General features: G+C 38.7%; 1 protein-coding gene across 1 annotated transcript in view; it reads left to right on the forward strand.

The window, feature by feature from the left end:
* The window catches only part of ATP13A5 (ATPase 13A5), a 111525-nt gene extending 95537 nt beyond the window's left edge, over positions 1 to 15988 (forward strand). Inside the window, exons 28-30 of the mRNA XM_036077502.2 lie at positions 11350 to 11438; positions 13754 to 13834; positions 15291 to 15988. Of these exons, the coding sequence (XP_035933395.2) occupies positions 11350 to 11438; positions 13754 to 13834; positions 15291 to 15551 (431 nt within the window). The 3' untranslated portion in view covers positions 15552 to 15988. The remainder of the gene's footprint in view (positions 1 to 11349; positions 11439 to 13753; positions 13835 to 15290) is intronic.
* The last annotated feature ends 3124 nt before the right edge of the window (positions 15989 to 19112 follow it).

Below are 19112 nucleotides of genomic sequence, written 5' to 3' on the forward strand. Positions count from 1 at the left end.
CCTTAATAAAACTACTTCTAATAGTTTTCACCCGTAAATATGATTTTGAATATTGGTTCAAGGTAGACTACCTCATGTAAAGAAAATACCTTTTTATTTCCATGAAATCAAGAGTATGTTTTAAATCAAGAATGGGAGGTGTATTTCATCAAATGCCTTCCCATCACCTACTGAGATGATTATGCCTTTTTTCCCTTTTGACCTGTTGCGAGAATCTGCTATATTAATAAGCTTACTATTAAATTATCTTCATGTTCTTGAGCAAACCCTACTTATTTGTGGTGGATTATACTCTCACTAAATTGAATTTTATAGTTTTTTAATGTGTGCATTTTATGTTGGATTGGTCTGATGTTTTTTGTGTAGTGTTTTGTTAGGTTTGAGTATTAGACTTGAAAACTCTTTGACTTTTTCTTTCACAGGAAAAATAATTTATAAATAGAAATAGCCTATTCCTTGGCAGTTTGCAAGAACTGATCTGGCTCTAAATCTTTCCTTTGAAAGGTTTTTTTTAAAGGATTGATTTAAGTTATCTTCTTTTTAAACTGTTTTTTAAAATAACATTTTTTTCCCCAGATAATTCTATTTCATTGAGATTATCAAGGCTTAGTGTCAGATTTTGAGTGGTATTTCTTTATAATTTTAATGCCTTCTCTAACTTTTAATATCTCCTCATCCTATATGTCTTTTTTTTTTTTTAAGATTTTATTTATTTATCAGAGAGAGAGAGAGAGACAGAGGCAGGCAGAGGGAGAAGCAGGCTCCTTGCTCAGCAAGGAGCCCGATGTGGGACCCGATCCCAGGACCCTGGGATCATGACCTGAGCCGAAGGCAGACGCTTAACCGACTGAGCCACCCAGGCGTCCCTCATCCTATATGTCTTATGTTTCATTTATTCTTAGCAGAAATGTATTTTTATTGGTTTTCTTTAAAATTTTAATAGTTCTGCCTTCTATTTTCTAACTTGTTAATTTTTGCTTTTCTCATTCTTTTCCCCTTTCTTACTTTCTCTGAAAAAAAAATATAATGTTTGAAATGACTTTATAATGTATGTATTTTCTTTTACTCTTGTGAAATTAGAGAAACATTCAAGATCAATAATCATGGTTTGGGTTGCATTCTTTACATTTTCATGTGTCTTTAATTATGACTGAATTTCCTCTTTGACCCACAGTTTCCAAATAGCGATTTTTCATTTTCAAGTGGGAAGGGATTTTGTTTTCATTCTCCTACTACTCTTCTTATCAATAGCTTACAAATTAAATGGACTTGATTTCCTTTTTGACCAACAGATATTTAGAATTTTGTTTTAAATTTGTATGTTGGAAGGGATTTTTCATTTAAATTTGGTTAATAATTCCTACTTTTATTGTTATGATCAGAGAATCTAGCCTGTAAAATTTCTGCTTTGGAAAATTTACAACAGTTATGCCATCCCATGGCACAACCTGTAATCTCTAATTTTCTAAATAAGTTGTAGATATTAGAAAAGTAAGCCTCATTCCTCTTCTTAAATTAGAAACATACATTTACTACATTAAACTAGTTTTAGTAATTGTTTACATTCTGTTTTCACCCCCCCCTTTTTTTGTATAGCTGTTTTGTCAAAGGTTTTGAGAGCATGCTAATATCTTCCTTTTTTTATATTTTCTATAAACTTCTTCCTGAATTTCTTATGATAGTTCTTAATTTTGATTCAGTGTTTGGTAATGTCCTTCCTTGGCTTTTGTCACAACAAATCAAGATTTCACTTTATGTTTTAAGGTTAATCACTTAAAGCCCCTTTTTTTAAATTGCGAATATATTTTATAAGGAGGATATGATACATTGCATTGGCTAGTACTTTAATTTGAACAGTAGCTACAAAGTCATTTTGCATAAACTGAATTAAGCGAGAACTGGATTAGTTACATCATAGTGACTAAGAGCTTGTAGGTGAACTCAAGTCCTACGTCAAGTATAACTGATAATTTTAAATAAAAAAGTTTTATAAACATAGTTTAACAATATAATCTCATAATAAATCATAAACTCTCAAAAGTCTTGGAACTACTATTAAACTATCAAGCGATTTTATGTTGATATAACAGACAAGTCTGTACCTTTCTTTTTTTAAAAATTTTTTATTGTTGGGCGCCTGGGTGGCTCAGTTGGTTAAGCAACTGCCTTCGGCTCAGGTCATGATCCTGGAGTCCCGGGATCGAGTCCCACATCGGGCTCCCAGCTCAGCGGTGAGCCTGCTTCTCCCTCTGACCTTCTCCCCTCTCATGCTGTTTCTCTCTCGCTCGCTCTCTAATACATAAATAAATAAAATCTTAAAAAAAAAAAATTTATTGTTATGTTAATCACCATACATTACATCATTAGTTTTTGATGTAGTGTTCCATGATTCATTGTTTGTGCATAACACCCAGTGCTCCATGCAGAACGTGCCCTCTTTAATACCCATTACCGGGCTAACCCATCCTCCCACACCCCTGCCCTCTAGAACCCTCAATTTGTTTTTCAGAGTCCATCGTGTCTCATGGTTCGTCTCCCCCTCAGATATCCCCCCCTTCATTCTTCCCCTCCTGCTATCTTCTTCTTCTTTTTTTTTTTTAACATATATTGTATTATTTGTTTCAGAGGTACAGATCTGTGATTCAAGTCTTGCACAATTCACAGCACTCACCATAGCACATACACTCCCCAATGTCTATCACCCAGCCACCCCATCCCTCCCACCCCCCACCAATCCAGCAAACCTCAGTTTGTTTCCTGAAATTAAGAATTCCTCATATCAGTGAGGTCATATGATACATGTCTTTCTCTGATTGACTTATTTCGCTCAGCATAACACCCTCCAGTTCCATCCATGTCGTTGCAAATGGCAAGATCTCATTCTTTTGATGGCTGCATAATATTCCATTGTATATATATATATATATATATATATATATATATATATACCACTTCTTCTTTATCCATTCATCTATCGATGGACATCTTGGCTCTTTCCACAGTTTGGCTATTATGGACATTGCTGCTATTAACATTGGGGTGTACGTACCCCTTCGGACCCCTACATTTGTATCTTTGGGGTAAATACCCAGTAGTGCAATTGCTGGATCATGTGGTAGCTCTATTTTCAACTTTTTGAGGAACCTCCATACTGTTTTCCAGAGTGGCTGCACCAGCTTGCATTCCCACCAACAGTGTAGGAGGGTTCCCCTTTCTCCGCATCCCTGCCAACATCTGTCATTTCCTGACTTGTTAATTTTAGCCGTTCTGACTGGTGTGAGGTGGTATCTCATTGAGGTTTTGATTTGGATTTCCCTGATGCCGAGCAATGTTGAGCATTTTTTCATGTGTCTGTTGGACATTTGGATGTCTTCTTTGGAAAAATTTCTGTTCATGACTTTGGCCCATTTCTTGATTGGATCATTTCTACTTTGGGTGTTGAGTTTGGTAAGTTCTGTATAGATTTTGGATACTAGCCCTTTCTCTGATATGTCATTTGCAAATATCTTCTCCCATTCTGTCGGTTGTCTTTTGGTTTTGTTGACTGTTTCTTTTGCTGTGCAAAAGCTTTTTATCTTGATGAAGTCCCAGTAGTTCATTTTTGCCTTGCTTCCCTTGCCTTTGGCGATGTTTCTAGGAAGAAGTTGCTGCAGCTGAGGTCGAAGAGGTTGCTGCGTGTGTTCTTCTCTAGGATTTTGATGGACTCCTGTCTCACATTGAGGTCTTTCAACCATTTTGAGTCTATTTTTGTGGGTGGTGTAAGGAAATGGTCCAGTTCCATTCTTCTGCATGTGGCTGTCCAATTTTCCCAACACCATTTGGTGAAGAGACTGTCTTTTTTCCATTGGACATTCTTTCCTGTTTTGTCAAAGATGAGTTGACCATAGAGTTGAGGGTCCATTTCTGGGCTCTCTATTCTGTTCCATTGATCTATGTGTCTGTTTTTGCGCTAGTACCATACTGTCTTGATGATGACAGCTTTGTAATAGAGCTGGAAGTCCGGAATTGTAATGCCGTCAGCTTTGCTTTTCTTTTTCAACATTCCTCTGGCTATTCGGGGTCTTCTCTGGTTCCATACAAATTTTAGGATTATTCATTCCATTTCTTTGAAAAAAGTGGATGGTATTTTGATGGGGATTGCATTGAATGTGTAGATTGCTCTAGGTAGCATTGACATCTTCAGAGTATTTGTTCTTCCAATCCATGAGCATGGAACGTTTTTCCATTTCTTTGTGTCTTCCTCAATTTCTTTCATGAGTATTTTATAGTTTTCTGAGTACAGATCCTTTGCCTCTTTGGTTAGATTTATTCCTAGGTATCTTATGGTTTTGGGTGCAATTGTAAATGGGATCGACTCCTTAATTTCTCTTTCTTCTGTCTTGTTGTTGGTGTATAGGAATGCCACTGATTTCTGTGCATTGATTTTATATCCTGCCACTTTACTGAATTCCTGTATGAGTTCTAGCAGTTTTGGGGTGGCGTCTTTTGGGTTTTCCACATAAAGTATCATATCATCTGCAAAGAGTGAGAATTTGACTTTTTCTTTGCCAATTTGGATGCATTATTTCTTTTGGTTGTCTGATTGCTGTGGCTAGAACTTCTAATACTATGTTGAGTAGCAGTGGTGATAGTGGACATCCCTGCTGTGTTCCTGACCTTAGGGGGAAAGCTCTCAGTTTTTCCCCATTGAGAATGATATTCGCTGTGGGTTTTTCATAGATGGCTTTTATGATATTGAGGTACATACCTTCTATGCCTTTACTCTGAAGAGTTTTGATCAAGAAAGGATGCTGTACTTTGTCAAATGCTTTTTCTGCATCTATTGAGAGGATCATATGATTCTGTTCTTTCTTTTGTTAATGTATTGTATCACATTGATTGATTTGCGGATGTTGAACCAAACTTGCAGCCCTGGGATAAATCCCACTTGGTCGTGGTGAATAATCCTTTTAATGTACTGTTGGATCCTATTGGCTAGTATTTTGGTGAGAATTTTTGCATCTGTGTTCACCAAGGATATTGGTCTGTAATTCTCCTTTTTGATGGGGTCTTTGTCTGGTTTGGGGAACAACGTAATGGTGGCCTCATAAAATGAGTTTGGAAATTTTCCTTCCATTTCTGTTTTTTGGAACAGTTTCAGAAGAATAGGTATTAATTCTTCTTTAAATGTTTGGTAGAATTCCCCTGGGAAGCCATCTGGCCCTGGGCTTTTGCTTGTTGGGAGATTTTTGATGACTGCTTCAATTTCCTTGGTGGTTATAGGTCTGTTCAGGTTGTCTATTTCTTTCTGGTTCAGTTTTGGTAGTTGATACATCTCTAGGAATGCATCCATTTCTTCCAGGTTATCTAATTTACTGGCCTATAGTTGCTCATAATATGTTCCTATAATTGTTTGTATTTCTTTGGTGTTGGTTGTGATCTCTCCTCTTTCATTCATGATTTCGTTGATTTGGGTCATTTCTCTTTTCTTTTTGATAAGTCTGGCCAGTTGTTTATCAATCTTGTTAATTCTTTCAAAGAACCAGCCTCTAGTTTCATTGATCTGTTCTACTGTTCTTTTGGTTTTTATTTCATTGATTTCTGCCTGATCTTTATTATTTCTTTTCTCCTGCTGGGTTTAGGCTTTATTTGCTGTTCTTTCTCCAGCTCCTTTAGGTGTAGAGTTAGGTTGTGTATTTGAGATCTTTCTTGTTTCTTGAGAAAGGCTTGTGTTGCCATATACTTTCCTCTTAGGACTGCCTTTGCTGTATCCCAAAGATTTGGAACAGTTGTGTTTTCATTTTCATTTGTTTCCATTATTTTTTATAATTCTTCTTTAATTTCCTGGTTGACCCATTCTTTCTTTAGTAGGATGCTCTTTAGCCTCCATGTATTTGAGTTCTTTCCGACTTTCCTCTTGTGATTGAGTTCTAGTTTCAAAGCATTGTGGTCTAAAAATATGCAGGGAATGATCCCAATCTTTTGGTACTGGTTGAGACCTGATTTGTGACCTAGGATATGATCTATTCTGGAGAATGTTCCATGGGCACTAGAGAAAAATATGTATTCTGTTGCTTTGGGATGGAATATTCTGAATATATCGGTGAAGTCCATTTGGTCCAGTGTGTCATTTAAAGTCTTTATTTCCTTGTTGATCTTTTGCTTAGATGATCTCTCCATTTCAGTGAGGGGGCTGTTAAAGTCCCCCCCTATTATTGTATTGTTGTCAATGTGTTTCTTTGCTTTTGTTATTAATTGGCTTATATAATTGGCTGCTCCCATGTTAGGGGCATAGATATTTACAATTGTTAGATCTTCTTGTTGGATAGACCCTTTAAGTAGGATATAGTGTCCTTCCTCATCTCTTATTACAGTCTTTGGTTTAAAATCTAATTTGTCTGATATAAGGATTGCCACCTCAGCTTTCTTTTGATGTCCATTAGCATGGTAAATGGTTTTCCACCCCCTCACTTTCAATCTGGGGGTGTCTTTGGGTCTAAAATGAGTCTCTTGCAGACAGCATATCAATGGGTCTTGTTTTTTTATCCAATCTGATAGCCTGTGTCTTTTGATTGGGGCATTTAGCCCATTTACATTCAGGGTAACTATTGAAAGATAGGAATTTAGTGCCATTGTATTGCCTGTAAGGTGACTGTTACTGTATATTGTCTGTGTTCCTTTCTGGTCTATGTTGCTTTTAGGCTCTCTCTTTGCTTAGAGGAACCCTTTCAATATTTCTTGTAGGGCTAGTTTCGTGTTTGCAAATTCCTTTAGTTTTTGTTTTTCCTGGAAGCTTTTTATCTCTCCTTCTATTTTCAATAACAGCCTAGCTGGATATAGTATTCTTGGCTGCATATTTTTCTCATTTAGTGCTCTGAATATATCATGCCAGTCCTTTCTGGCCTGCCAGGTCTCTGTGGATAGGTCTGTTGCCAATCTAATGTTTCTACCATTGTAGGTTACAGATCTCTTATCCCGAGCTGCTTTCAGGATTGTCTCTTTGTTTCTGAGACTCGTAAGTTTTAGTATTAGATGTTGGGGTGTTGACCTATTTTTTATTGCTTTTGAGAGGAGTTCTCTGTGCCTCCTGGATTTCGATGCCTGTTTCCTTCCCCAAATTATGGAAGTTCTCTGCTATAATTTGCTCCAATATACCTTCTGCCCCTCTCTCTCTTTCTTCTTCTTCTGGGATCTCAATTATTCTAATGTTGTTTCGTCTTATGGTATCACTTATCTCTCGAATTCTGCCCTCGTGATCCAGTAGTTGTTTATCTCTCTTTTTCTCAGCTTCTTTATTTTCCATCATTTGGTCTTCTATATCGCTAATTCTCTCTTCTGCTTCATTTATCCTAGCAGTTAGCACCCCCATTTTTTATTGCACTTCATTAATAGCCTTTTTGATTTCGACTTGGTTAGATTTTAGTTCTTTTATTTCTCCAAGAAGGGTTTCTCTAATAACTTCCATGCTTTTTTCAAGCCCAGCTAGTATCTTTAAAATCATCATTCTGAACTCTAGATCCGACATCGTACTAATGTCCATATTGAGTAGGTCCCTAGCAGTCGGTCCTGCCTCTTGTTCTTTTTGTTGAGGTGATTTTTTCCATCTTGTCATTTTGTCCAGAGGAGAATAGATGAATGAGAGAACAAAATGCTAACAGGGTAACAACGTCCCCAGAAAATATACCCTAAACAAATCAGAAAAGACCTGAAACTGGGGGAAAAGACAGGGAAAAAAAGAAAAAAGAAAAAGATAAAAACAAACAAAAATAGAACAAAACAAATAAAAACAGAATATGATCAAATATGATCAGGCTGGTACATAGATCAGTGCCACAAACTAGATTTTGGGTGTATTTTGGTCTGTTAGAAGAAAGTGCCTCCCAAAATTTTAAAGAAAGAAAAACTTATATATGTACAAAAATAAGGGTTCATACAATGAAGGCATGGAATATGACTGTAAAGATGAAAATTATAAAAAATTTTATAAAAGGAATTGATAAGATAAGAAGTTGTTTGAAAAAAGAAAGAAGAGGGCTTAAAAAAAAAGAAAAAAAAAGGGGAGAGAATGTGATCAGGAAGGAGACTAGAACAAAGCCATACACCAGAGATTTATGGTATATTTTGATCTGTTAGAAGAAACTGTATCTCAAAATTTTAAGGAGAGAACAACTTATATATATATGCCAAAAATAAGGGTAACTACTATGTAGGGAAAGAATATGACTCTAAAAATGAAAAATAAAAATGTTTTTTTAAAAAGGGGATTGATAAGATGTTGGTTGAAAAAGGGAAAAATAAAAATTCAAAAAAGAAAAAGACAGCTAAAATAAAAAATTAACTTTGAAAGACTAAAGAATCATGGTAAAAAAGCCATGAATTCTATGTGCAGTATTCCCCTAGTGCTGAAGTTCTGCCATTCTCATTGATCGGTAAACTTGGTCTTGGCTGGCTGTTCTCGCTGATCTTCTGGGGGAGGGGCCTGTTGCCGTGGTTCCCAAATGTCTTTGCCGGAGGCGGAATTGCCCCGCCCTTGCCGGTCCGGGCTAAGTCATCTGCTCGGGTTTGCTCTCGGGAGCTTTTGTTCCCTGCAAGCTTTTCGTACAGCTTTGGAGGCCGAGAGTGAAAATGGCAGCCCCCCAATCTCCACCCTGGAGGAGCCGAGAACTTGGGGCCCTGCTCTTCAGTGAGCCCCCAGAGAAAAGCCGTCAGTCACTCCCATCTCCCCGGTCTCCAGCCGCACTCTGTGCTCACCTGGCCTGTGACCGAGCGTTTCTATCTCTGGCACTCGACCCCGTGTGGAGTCTCCAAACCCAGCAGATCCGTGCAATGCGCTCCCGTGCCACTCCTCCCAGGGGGAGGAAGGGGAGTCTCCCCAGATCTGCTGCTTTTTGGGTCCCTGCTGGAGGAGCAGGGGCCTGACTGTGCCGCGGATCACAGTTTATGGAAACCCCAAGCTGAGAGCCCGCACCTCAGCTCCGTCTCTGCAGCCGGCTTCCCCACTCTGATACCTGGGAGCTCTGCCGCACTCAGGCACCCCGGTCTTTCTGTGACCCCGAGGGTCCCGAGACCACACTGTCCCAGCGAGTGTTCCATTCCCTGCTTAGCCACTGGAGCTACGTCCCTCAGCAGAGCGGACTTCTGAAAGTTCTGATTTTGTGCTCTGAGGCTCTATCACTTGCCAGAAGCAGCCAACGGAGGCCCCCTCCCCCGCCGTCTATCCTCCCGAATATCGCCTCGGATTCACTTCTCCGCACGTCCTACCTTCCAAAAAGTGGTCACTTTTCTGTTTAGAGAGTTGTTGCTATTCTTTTCTTCAATCTCCTGTTGAGTTTGTAGGTGTTCAGAATGGTTTGATCCCTATCCAGCTGAATTCCTGGGACCAGACGAAATCCAGGTCTCCTACTCCTCTGCCATCTTGCTCCACCCCCAAGTTTGTACCTTTCTTAATAGCCTTGGACAAGATATCAACTTTATGATGATGAGATATAGAAAAATACAAATTTAAGTTTTATGGAAATAGGTATGAATATTTGCAATCCCATCCCCTTCCTTGTCTGAAAACAACCTGTAGTGGTTTGCTCTGACTTGTCTTTCCAAATTACCTGTGCAAAGTCTCCCATGCTTTCAAGTTTCCTCATCAATAGCAATTGATCAGGGGAGGCAACATTCATCCAGTTCTTCATTGTGTTTTCCAATCAAAGCTAAATTAAATGAGGGCCTTAAGAGTTTGCTTCCACAGTGGTTATTTGTGCACCCACCTGGCCTACTTTTCAGATCATCAATCTAAGGACAGTGTGATGTGCACAGCACTCAGCTCGGTTGCTGTGATGACTGGGCCTTCATCAGCATTGTCATTTGGGGGCATCCTCTTCTTTCCAGCAGCTGGGTCTCTGGGACATGGAGATAATGAAATAAATGAAAACTCCACACAGCCACCTCCTGGGCTCTTCTTATCACCAAGCTGCTCAGATCACTTTATTTTGGGAAATAAGCAATCCTGCGGTGCCTGCTTTTCTTCTCTCTGCCTCACGCCCCTTCCAAGCAAGCCTGAGTATTCTTCTGGGAGGTGTTGCATCTTGTTGTGTATCTAAAGTGAAGCTTGGAAGAGTATGAGGGCACGTGTTGGTGCACAAAGGCAAAAACAGAACTCTGATGTCTTAAAAAAAAATAGGGCCAGTGATAGAGGGGCATTTACTTCTGATTTCTGGTTGGTAGAGATTTATATAGAGTTGGGGGCTGGCAGACCATAAACACTGGAATAAATGAGATAGAGAGAATATAAGAGAAAACCTAGTTTGTTTGTTTGTTTGTTTATAAACTTTAAGGCTTGTAAGAATCCTTTATATCATGGCAACACAGATTAAATGCTATTGTTTTGGCCTGAAGGTGCTAATCTTATCAAAAGCATTTATAAGGCTCCATCTACAAAGTGCCTAAGAGCTCTGAGGACACAGGTGTGGGTGGGGTTGGAGGAATAAGAACAGTGGTGTTGGCCCATTGCATCCTGGAAAGTTTAGATCCCTGAAAGCAAAGCCATTTGGGCCAGTTGGAGAGAAAGAACTCAGCAGATGTACAGGAGAGTTTCTCATTCTTTCAATTCAGAGTCCTAGAAAAGCACATACAAAGTCACTTTTAAGTAGATACATAAAGGAAGATCTTGCAAAGCAGAGTGGGACATAGCCATATGAAATAAAGCTTTGTAAGAGATGCCTGGGAAGTCTTTAAAAAGCAAGTGATATCTCAATGGGGCTTTTTAAGAAAAATTGGAACTTGCCAAGACAGGAAAAATATCACCTACACAGGGTATGTTGTCAACAAAGACCTCTATGGAGGTGGCAGGTATGTGATTTAACTTCCCTAAGACACATAAGGAGGAGCGATCAGAGAGCAGATCAGAAAGGCAGATTGAAATCAGATTGTGGAAGGCCTTGAATGTCAGTCGGAGACCCCTGGACCTTATTCTCTAGGCAACAACAAAGAATGAAGTGGTGCCAAGAGGACCGACTTTCTGTTCGTGCACGACTCACTAGCTAGGCAGTAATAAAGCATCAGGGCCTCTCTGGTGAGCATTTATGTAAGCTGGTCCTTGCAGAGTGTCCTGGCCCCCTTGGACTTCTCAGTTGATGTGACTCTTTTATGGAGTTTACTGTAGTTGGCAATTTTCTGCACCTCGCCTTTCAAAGAAAGATGTTACGATACCGCCTTTGTCTTGTAAGCATTAGAACATATTTTAAAGCATATGAGGATATATCAAAACATCTGAGGATGTATCCTGTATTTGCCCAACAGAAATCATTGATTCTGCAATGTGTGCCAAATTATATGAAACATTCGTTCAGCATCTAAAAATAATGTTTGGTGTTTCTTCAGATATATTTTCATTTCTGCTGATGTCTGCCTTGGGCCTCACAGTTTTCATTCTGTTTTCTGACTTTCAAGATATATACCGTGGAATGGAGGTAAGAGCTATTCAGTATCACATCTGCAGTGACTCATATGTATGATGAGACCATATCTGCACCATAATTTGCAAGTTAGTTATTACCATATTCTCTCTGATCATTTAATATTGTGGGGCTCTTCTATTTACTAGAGCAGCAAATAACTTACCTGGCTCTCCCATATGCGACCCTCTGATTGTTTTCAGATGATCTATATTATCAGTTGAGAACATTTATCCTATTCACACCTAAAATACTATGTGTGGATATTATATCCTTCCATGTTATACTAATATAATAAATTAATGTATTAACAAAATAACTAATTCTTCAAGTTTAATTATTTTAACATATAGTAGAAATCCTTTATAATGTAGTTGTAAGGAGCAAGAAAAAAGTAGACTTACAGGCCAATCATGTTCTGTCTGTCAAACATCGACTGCAGGGAGTTTTATTTCAGTGGACATCACTTAATCCAGGGCGCAGTGGATTACAATAAAATTTATGAAGAGGTCATTGAACCCATTCTTGGAACCAGCATTGTGGGAGAAACAAAACAAAGAGAAGGATTGACTCTTGATTTGCAATCTATAGTTTTGTTGTGAAGATGAGCTCCACCCAAGAGAAATGATGACATGGCTATGTGAGACCACCCATGCTTGAAGAGGGTGTAACATAGAGAGAAGTGGGAAGAACACAGGAAAGAGGAGCTCTCACGGGGCCTGTGGTTGTCACGGGAGGCTTCATGGAGGAGGCACAACTTGATCTGTGTCCAGAGGATAGGCTAGATTTTGCTAAGTAGAAGGTAGGGATATTTCCAACCAGGAGAACAGCCTGAGCACAAGCAGAGGGCTGAAAGAATCTCTTTTGTCTTGGAAATGCAAAAGAATGTAGGGTGGCAGAGATAAAAATCAAAAGCCACACTTGTTTCACAGAATACCTGGGAGACTGGCAAAGGCAGAAGCAACATGCTGTGGAATGTGAGGAAGGCATGGCTGGATGAAGATGGCCAGGGAAGTTTGAGGTCTCTTCTGAGAGCAACAGGGAGTCATTGAAGATATCCCAGCAGGTGTGTCAGGAGGGATTTTAAGGACAGACTAATTAGATGATGGCAGGAAGGCTATATGCTAGAGCAGAGAGGCTGTGGACAGAGACACAGTTAGGAAGTGAAAACCTAGATCATTTAGTCACTTATAAGACATTATGAAGCTTTAGCCCATGCTTGGCACTGGGACTCCAAAGATGAGTAAGATGTGGGCACAGATCTCAAGTAGTTCAGGGGCTAGGAGGGAAGACCATCCCACAAGCGGATGATTTCAAAGCAGTGTGACAAGTGCCTTCCAGGCCAAGAGATGGAGAAGAGACCTCCCAGATGAGGGCAGGGACCACAGGGAAGGCAAGGGCCAAGCTCTCTGCTAGGATCTGACCCCCTACCACACCTTACAGCCTTCTCCAGACAGCCGTGCACCAAGGCTGTGTCTCACAACCCTAAGAAAGGCTGTCTCTACTTGGGGGAAAAAATAACAAAGTGTTACTTTGAAATACCCCATATCAGACTAGGGATGAGAATTGCAGGTGAGCATCTAGACACTGTGAAGGGTCTGTGGTAGTCCTAAAGGCAGCTCAGTCCCCATCCTTTACTTTGGGTCAGATCGGCGCTGTGTGAATAGTCTCTTGCTATTGATGAAGCATGGGAAGTTATAGTGTTTACACCTATTACTTAATTGTATTTGGTGGTCAGTATATACCCTTCAATCCTTAAAAGAAGGTGGGTTGGGTGGGTTCAAGTTTCATCAAGCCATTAGATTTAGGATTGGGGCCATTTGTTCAGAAAATTTTCACCTAGTTTCAAAAGTAACTTGAACCTCTGTCCCCTTTATGTTTTACTCATACATCAGTTTTACTGAAAGAATGAACTCCAAGTAGATTTTACTTTGGGAGGATTAGAAGTAATAGTATTATTAGATGAATGACTTCATCTTGTATTCTCTTCCCTATATTTGAAAAGATAAAAATGAAGAGAGACACACTGTTTCCAAAGTGTTTTGTCTCATGTCTGTGACCCAGAGCACATTTACTGAATGTCTCTTGTCCGCAGTGGAGGGAGCAAAGGCCCAGGGGCAGTCAATTCTCATTTGAATTCTGGCTCTGCCATTTATTGATTGGCTTTGAATCCTTGGACAAGGTACTGACCTCATCTGTGAAGTGGAGAAAGTAATGCCCACCATCCAAGCTCAGAGAGTTGTTACAAATATATAAATTAAACAAGATAATTAATACTTTTCAAAATGGAAGACATGCAAAGCATAAAGGTAGTATTTCTTTTTTAACAGCTCATCCCAACCCTGACATCATGGAGGGTTTCAATTTTGGTGGTAGTCCTCACCCAATTCTGTGTGGCCTTCTTTGTAGAGGTAAAGTGATTTCTATATGTCTCTTACTCTCTTTCTGGGGAAATAAATAAAGGGTCTCATTTTCAACACATGCCTGTTTTTTAGAGCAACATCTTTTGTCCCCAGAAGTGATAGTTATTAAGGGTTTGTAAAAACTGCACATGTTCTCTTTGGGGGAAATTACTTGGAGAGTGATTTAAAATTCTCTAAGGACTGCATAGAAGTGCTCTCTGGATCTGTAGCATAGAAAGCAAAACATCAAATTAACTCTAATTTTATCTCCCATGAAGGCATTGTATTGTACTTTTCTAGTATTCTCATAAGCTAGTAGAGACGAGACCAGGTGACCTACCAGCTCTAAAATTCAATGAGACCTTTCGAGTGAAGAACTATCTTCAGAAGGGTTTCCTTAATTAAGAGAGAAAGGAAGCCATTGCTCATTCTAGTCAATTCTTACCCTTGAAAGTCTTCCTCTATAGCATTTTTCTTCTACTCAGTGTCACTAAATGACTTCACTTACTCAGTGAAAGGCTCAGGCACTATTTTTTTTAAAGGGACAGTTAAAAAAAGATTCATGTAAGTGTTTTGGGAAAAGGGATCAACCAAATTTTAAAAAATACACACACACACACACACACACACACACACACACACATATATAAAATTGTATACAATGAGTGTGAAATTTCTCATACTCTTTAAGGAATTCCATTTTTGAGACTATATAAATTTTTAAATAATCCAAAAGGAGAGATAAAATTTACATGTATGAAGGTATTCATTATAGTATTATCTCTGGTGGTAAAATTTTAAATTCAACTCATGTGTTCAAAAATAGAGATGCTGTTTGTTTAAATAGTTATATAGCAATTTGAAAAAAATGGTATTTGATCATTAAAGGTGATTATTAAGAAGACCGTAGCTACAAATTGTACATGACAGGAAGTCTAGCATAACCAAAAGTGGAATGCAAAATTTGGCCATTTCTATTATAAAGAAAAAAAAGAACACCCCCCCCCCTCAAATGGAAAGCAAAACACATTTGATTTCTGGAGTTCATCCATTCATTCAGCAAACCATTGCGTGGCACCTCCTATGTGGCACGTGGCAGGTAGCAGTGATTTTTTTTTTTCTTTCCTTGATTTTGAGAACATTATTTTGTTATCATTTCAGTCTGGCAGTAAAATAATTCTAAGTGAATCAGCAGCCAGGATTTAACTAGGAAATCTGTAGAAATGAAAGACTGTAAGCTTTGGGCAGATTTCTGTGAACACAAGCACTCTTCCTCCTCAAGGGAAAGAACCAGGGGAGCTGCTAGACATCATGGGGACAGCAGGAAGGAGAAGCTACCACAGAAGCAGTGGTACTAAGCACATCTCAGAGGAAGACCTGGGGGAACAGAGCGCAGTGGTGAGCAACCTGGCTGAAGGGGAAAGTGGAATCATAGTTTGATTGTTTTCTCCTCCTGATTTTTCAGGATGTCATCCTTCAAAATCGAAGGCTCTGGCTATGGATCAAAAAAGAATTTGGATTCTCTTCTAAAAGTCAATATAGGAACTGGCAAAAAAAGCTGGCAGAAGACTCCACCTGGCCTCCCACACACAGAACAGATTATTCAGGTGATGGCGAAAATGGATTCTATAGCAACCTCGGCTTTGAGGACCCTGAACAGATTCCAAGAGCAAAACTCGAATTGGGAGATCAAACCACAGAACAGCATTTTTGGACGAGGCTGTAATCAGAATCATTGTTGTACATGCTTCACACCATCTCCTTGTTCCCTGAAACTAAACCCATGTGGAGAAGTGATGATAGTCTATCCTTATCCTTTCTCTCTCCATCGGAGGATTCAAAGTGCATTATCAATGTATTGAACCTTGCAAAAGAGAACCTTAAATATGCCTATTTGGACTGTATCCTCTGCTATTGAGGAAAAAAAAAATGTACGTCCTGGATTACCTTTTTTTTTTTTCTAATAAACTATTCACATTGCATAGCATTATCCTGGCTAAAATGCACAAGTTCTCTTGGTAGTGAAATTAAGAGTATGAACATAGGTAGAACAAAGGAAAATTGAAGAAGAGTTTGATGTTTGAAAGTTTCACCAATATATTTTTATTTTCATCTCCAGAAATAAAAGAATTTGGGGGGAAAGCCTTTCTCTCAATAAATCATCACAAGTTTACTTAACCTTATATTCACTTGCGAAGATCATATATGTGCATATCTTTTCCCAAGGTCACAAAATTCCTCTTTTTGCTTCTTTTGTATGGCTTTAACAGAGAAACAAGAATTGACATTTACTTCAGAAAAGTCGACTCTAACTATAGTAAGAATGGGCGCGGGGACTGATGGAGATGTCTGTTAATTGCATATAATCTTGGCTTGGGCACAACTTATATCTAAGCAAACTCCACCAACGTTGGCATCTCCCACAGTATATTGTTTTGGGGTCAGAGAGCAAGAAAATCACAAAGATATTGGGATAACCTGTTAAAATGTACTTTTCACTTAAAGAAGCATGGCACTTCTATTTATTTTTTGCTACTGACAGATTAAACCTCAAGCTCTAGGTTGAAAAGTTGGTTCAATCTCAGCATTGCTCATCTTAAAAACAATCCTGGGGAAGGGACCCATAATGTTTGTATCTACAGCATAACAATCGTCAAGCTGCTAAACAACCTTAAGTTCCATTTCATCTTTTCATTATCTAAATCAATTATTAATGGCCACAAGAAAAGGTACATCCTCGGCAAATATATTCTGCACATTATTACCTTTAATATATATCAATGTCACTGTGACCCGGAGAGGACATATATCCCTAGTGAACATTTTAAATTAGCTACTAGGCTTTCCTTATAACAATAAATCTGATTTTGCCAATTTAACAGATCTTTAATGGCTCATAGGCGATTAGTTAGTCAGTTCCATCCCGTGAATGCCAATTATGTGCCTAATACTGTGATGTATGGATTCCATAATGCTTTTACAATTCTGGAATCTTTAGGATTGAAAAAAATGTTTTTAACATTTCAGCAATGCATTACCCTAAATATTATTATATACTATGTTATACAAGCCAGTAGCATAAATGCCAATTCCTTTAAGAATAAACCCTTTATATTTACATTTTATTTGCTTTTTAAAAAATTTTTATTATGTTATGTTAATCACCATACATTACATCATTAGTTTTTGATGTAGTGTTCCATGATTCATTGTTTGCTTATAACACCCAGTGCTCCATGCAGAACGTGCCCTCTTTAATACCCATCACCAGGCTAACCCATCCCCCCACACCCCTCCCCTCTAGAACCCTCAGTTTGTTTCTCAGAGTCCATAGTCTCTCATGGTTCATCTCCCCCTCTGATTTCCCCCCTTCATTTTTCCCTTCCTGCTATCTTCTTCTTCTTCTTCTTTTTTTTTTTTTTACATATAATGTATTATTTGTTTCAGAGGTACAGGTCTGTGATTCAACAGTCTTACACAATTCACAGCACTCACCATAGCACATACCCTCCCCAATGTCTATCACCCAGCCACCCCATCCCTCCCACCCCCACCACTCCAGCAACCCTCAGTTTTTAACTTTTTCTTGGGTGCACAGCTTTGGAAAATGATAATTTTTAAATGTGTTTAATTTAGTAACTACTAATGAAAGATCAAAAGATGAAAAAGATTTTTAGATTATGATTAAGGAATGTATGTCAACCTAAAATATATGACAGCTCGGGTTCCTTGAAATGGCATATCTGTATTTAGTAATTTGACCTTTAGAATCAGAGATTCAATTGATACAGCATGACATTTAGATAACATAAAAAGATTTTTAAAAAACGCTTTATTCAATAAATGTACAGCTTCTCCCACCCAATTTTTCCAATAACCTATTTGTTATCTGGTAGATGATGATATTTTTTTCATACACCTTTTTGTGTGTGGAGGGTTACATAATAAAGTTGAACTCTACACTTGACTTTGCTAAAAGTACTTAATAGTCTTGGAATAAATGTTTGATAAAAGCACAATGAGCATGACCACATATCAATGATTACCTATAGGAAACGTAAACAAATAGTCTTAAGCTGCCCATCATCAAGACTGGCCATTTTTATGGGAAGACTGATGACTAACTTTGTGAGCTTTCCTCTCAGGGTGAAAACCAATGGAGTCTGTACCTATGTGAAAAAGGTATCCTCGAATTCAATTTAAAAGTGCATTTGTGACATAGCATAGCTGGGACTGTCTTCTGGAGTGGATATGTCTAGAGTTCTCTAGAAAGGTTTGACTTGAGGATCCTAGGAGGTCCTCTCTGCTCCAGTTCCACTCCCTCTCCTCTCCGATTGGCTGGCATGGTAATTCCACCACACTCGAGTCTCCTGCCTTGGGTAAGATTTGCCCTCTGCAGTCATCTTTTATTAAAAGGTAAGTACACCTTGGGAAAGGTAACACATTAAACTGCTACCAATCTCACCCTTATTTGACAATCTTAGAAAATCTTTTTTGTTTTTTGGGGGTTTTTGTTTGTTTTTTTACTATTACTTGAATGCAGAACATAAAAGGAACAGGAAACTTAATTTAGAATAAAAATGAAAGGGTCATTTTGGACCACGGTATCTGGTAGAAGACACTCACACCTCCCAGAGGACCAGTGGAGGAAGAGGGAATTTGGGGGTTATCTGGAGACAGAATTGGTATCATAAGAAAGAAAAGAGATTAGTCAGGGAACAAGGAAGAAAGATAGGGTCTCTATTGGCCCTGACTGTAGCACATTACCCCTTCTGTCATCATTACTCTTAATGCTGCAATTAGACCATAGAATATTTCTGTCCCTTGGGTAAAATCTACATCAGCTTAATAGGTCCAAGACTTTCATTGAGTCTTCTGTTTACTTTATCTACCACATTCCTAGTTCCCTGATCATACCCTCCCAGCCCCACTTACTTGAACTTTTCCTTTATTTAATGCCATGTTTTTAATTATGGCACAAGAAGGATGGCATTGGCTAGTTGTGTGGTTTGTAGGGTAATGTTGTAATGTCTGATACAATCCTAGGGTATAGAGACCTGCATTCACTTTTCTCCACCTGCTGCCAACAAGAATTCCACTGGGAACGTATTAAAAAGGAATTTGTTTCATTCAACATATAATCAATAAAATACAAGAATAAAATCATGACACTCCTTAACTTACAGTAAAAGCCTTAAACAGTAACATGGGATATTGTTTTCTAAATATGGCACTTTAAACCTGCATTAAATGATCTCTTGCTAAGGTTAAAAGGGTCAAACCCTTG

This window comes from Halichoerus grypus, chromosome 1 (assembly GCF_964656455.1).
Source record: "Halichoerus grypus chromosome 1, mHalGry1.hap1.1, whole genome shotgun sequence".
Lineage (NCBI taxonomy): Eukaryota > Metazoa > Chordata > Mammalia > Carnivora > Phocidae > Halichoerus > Halichoerus grypus.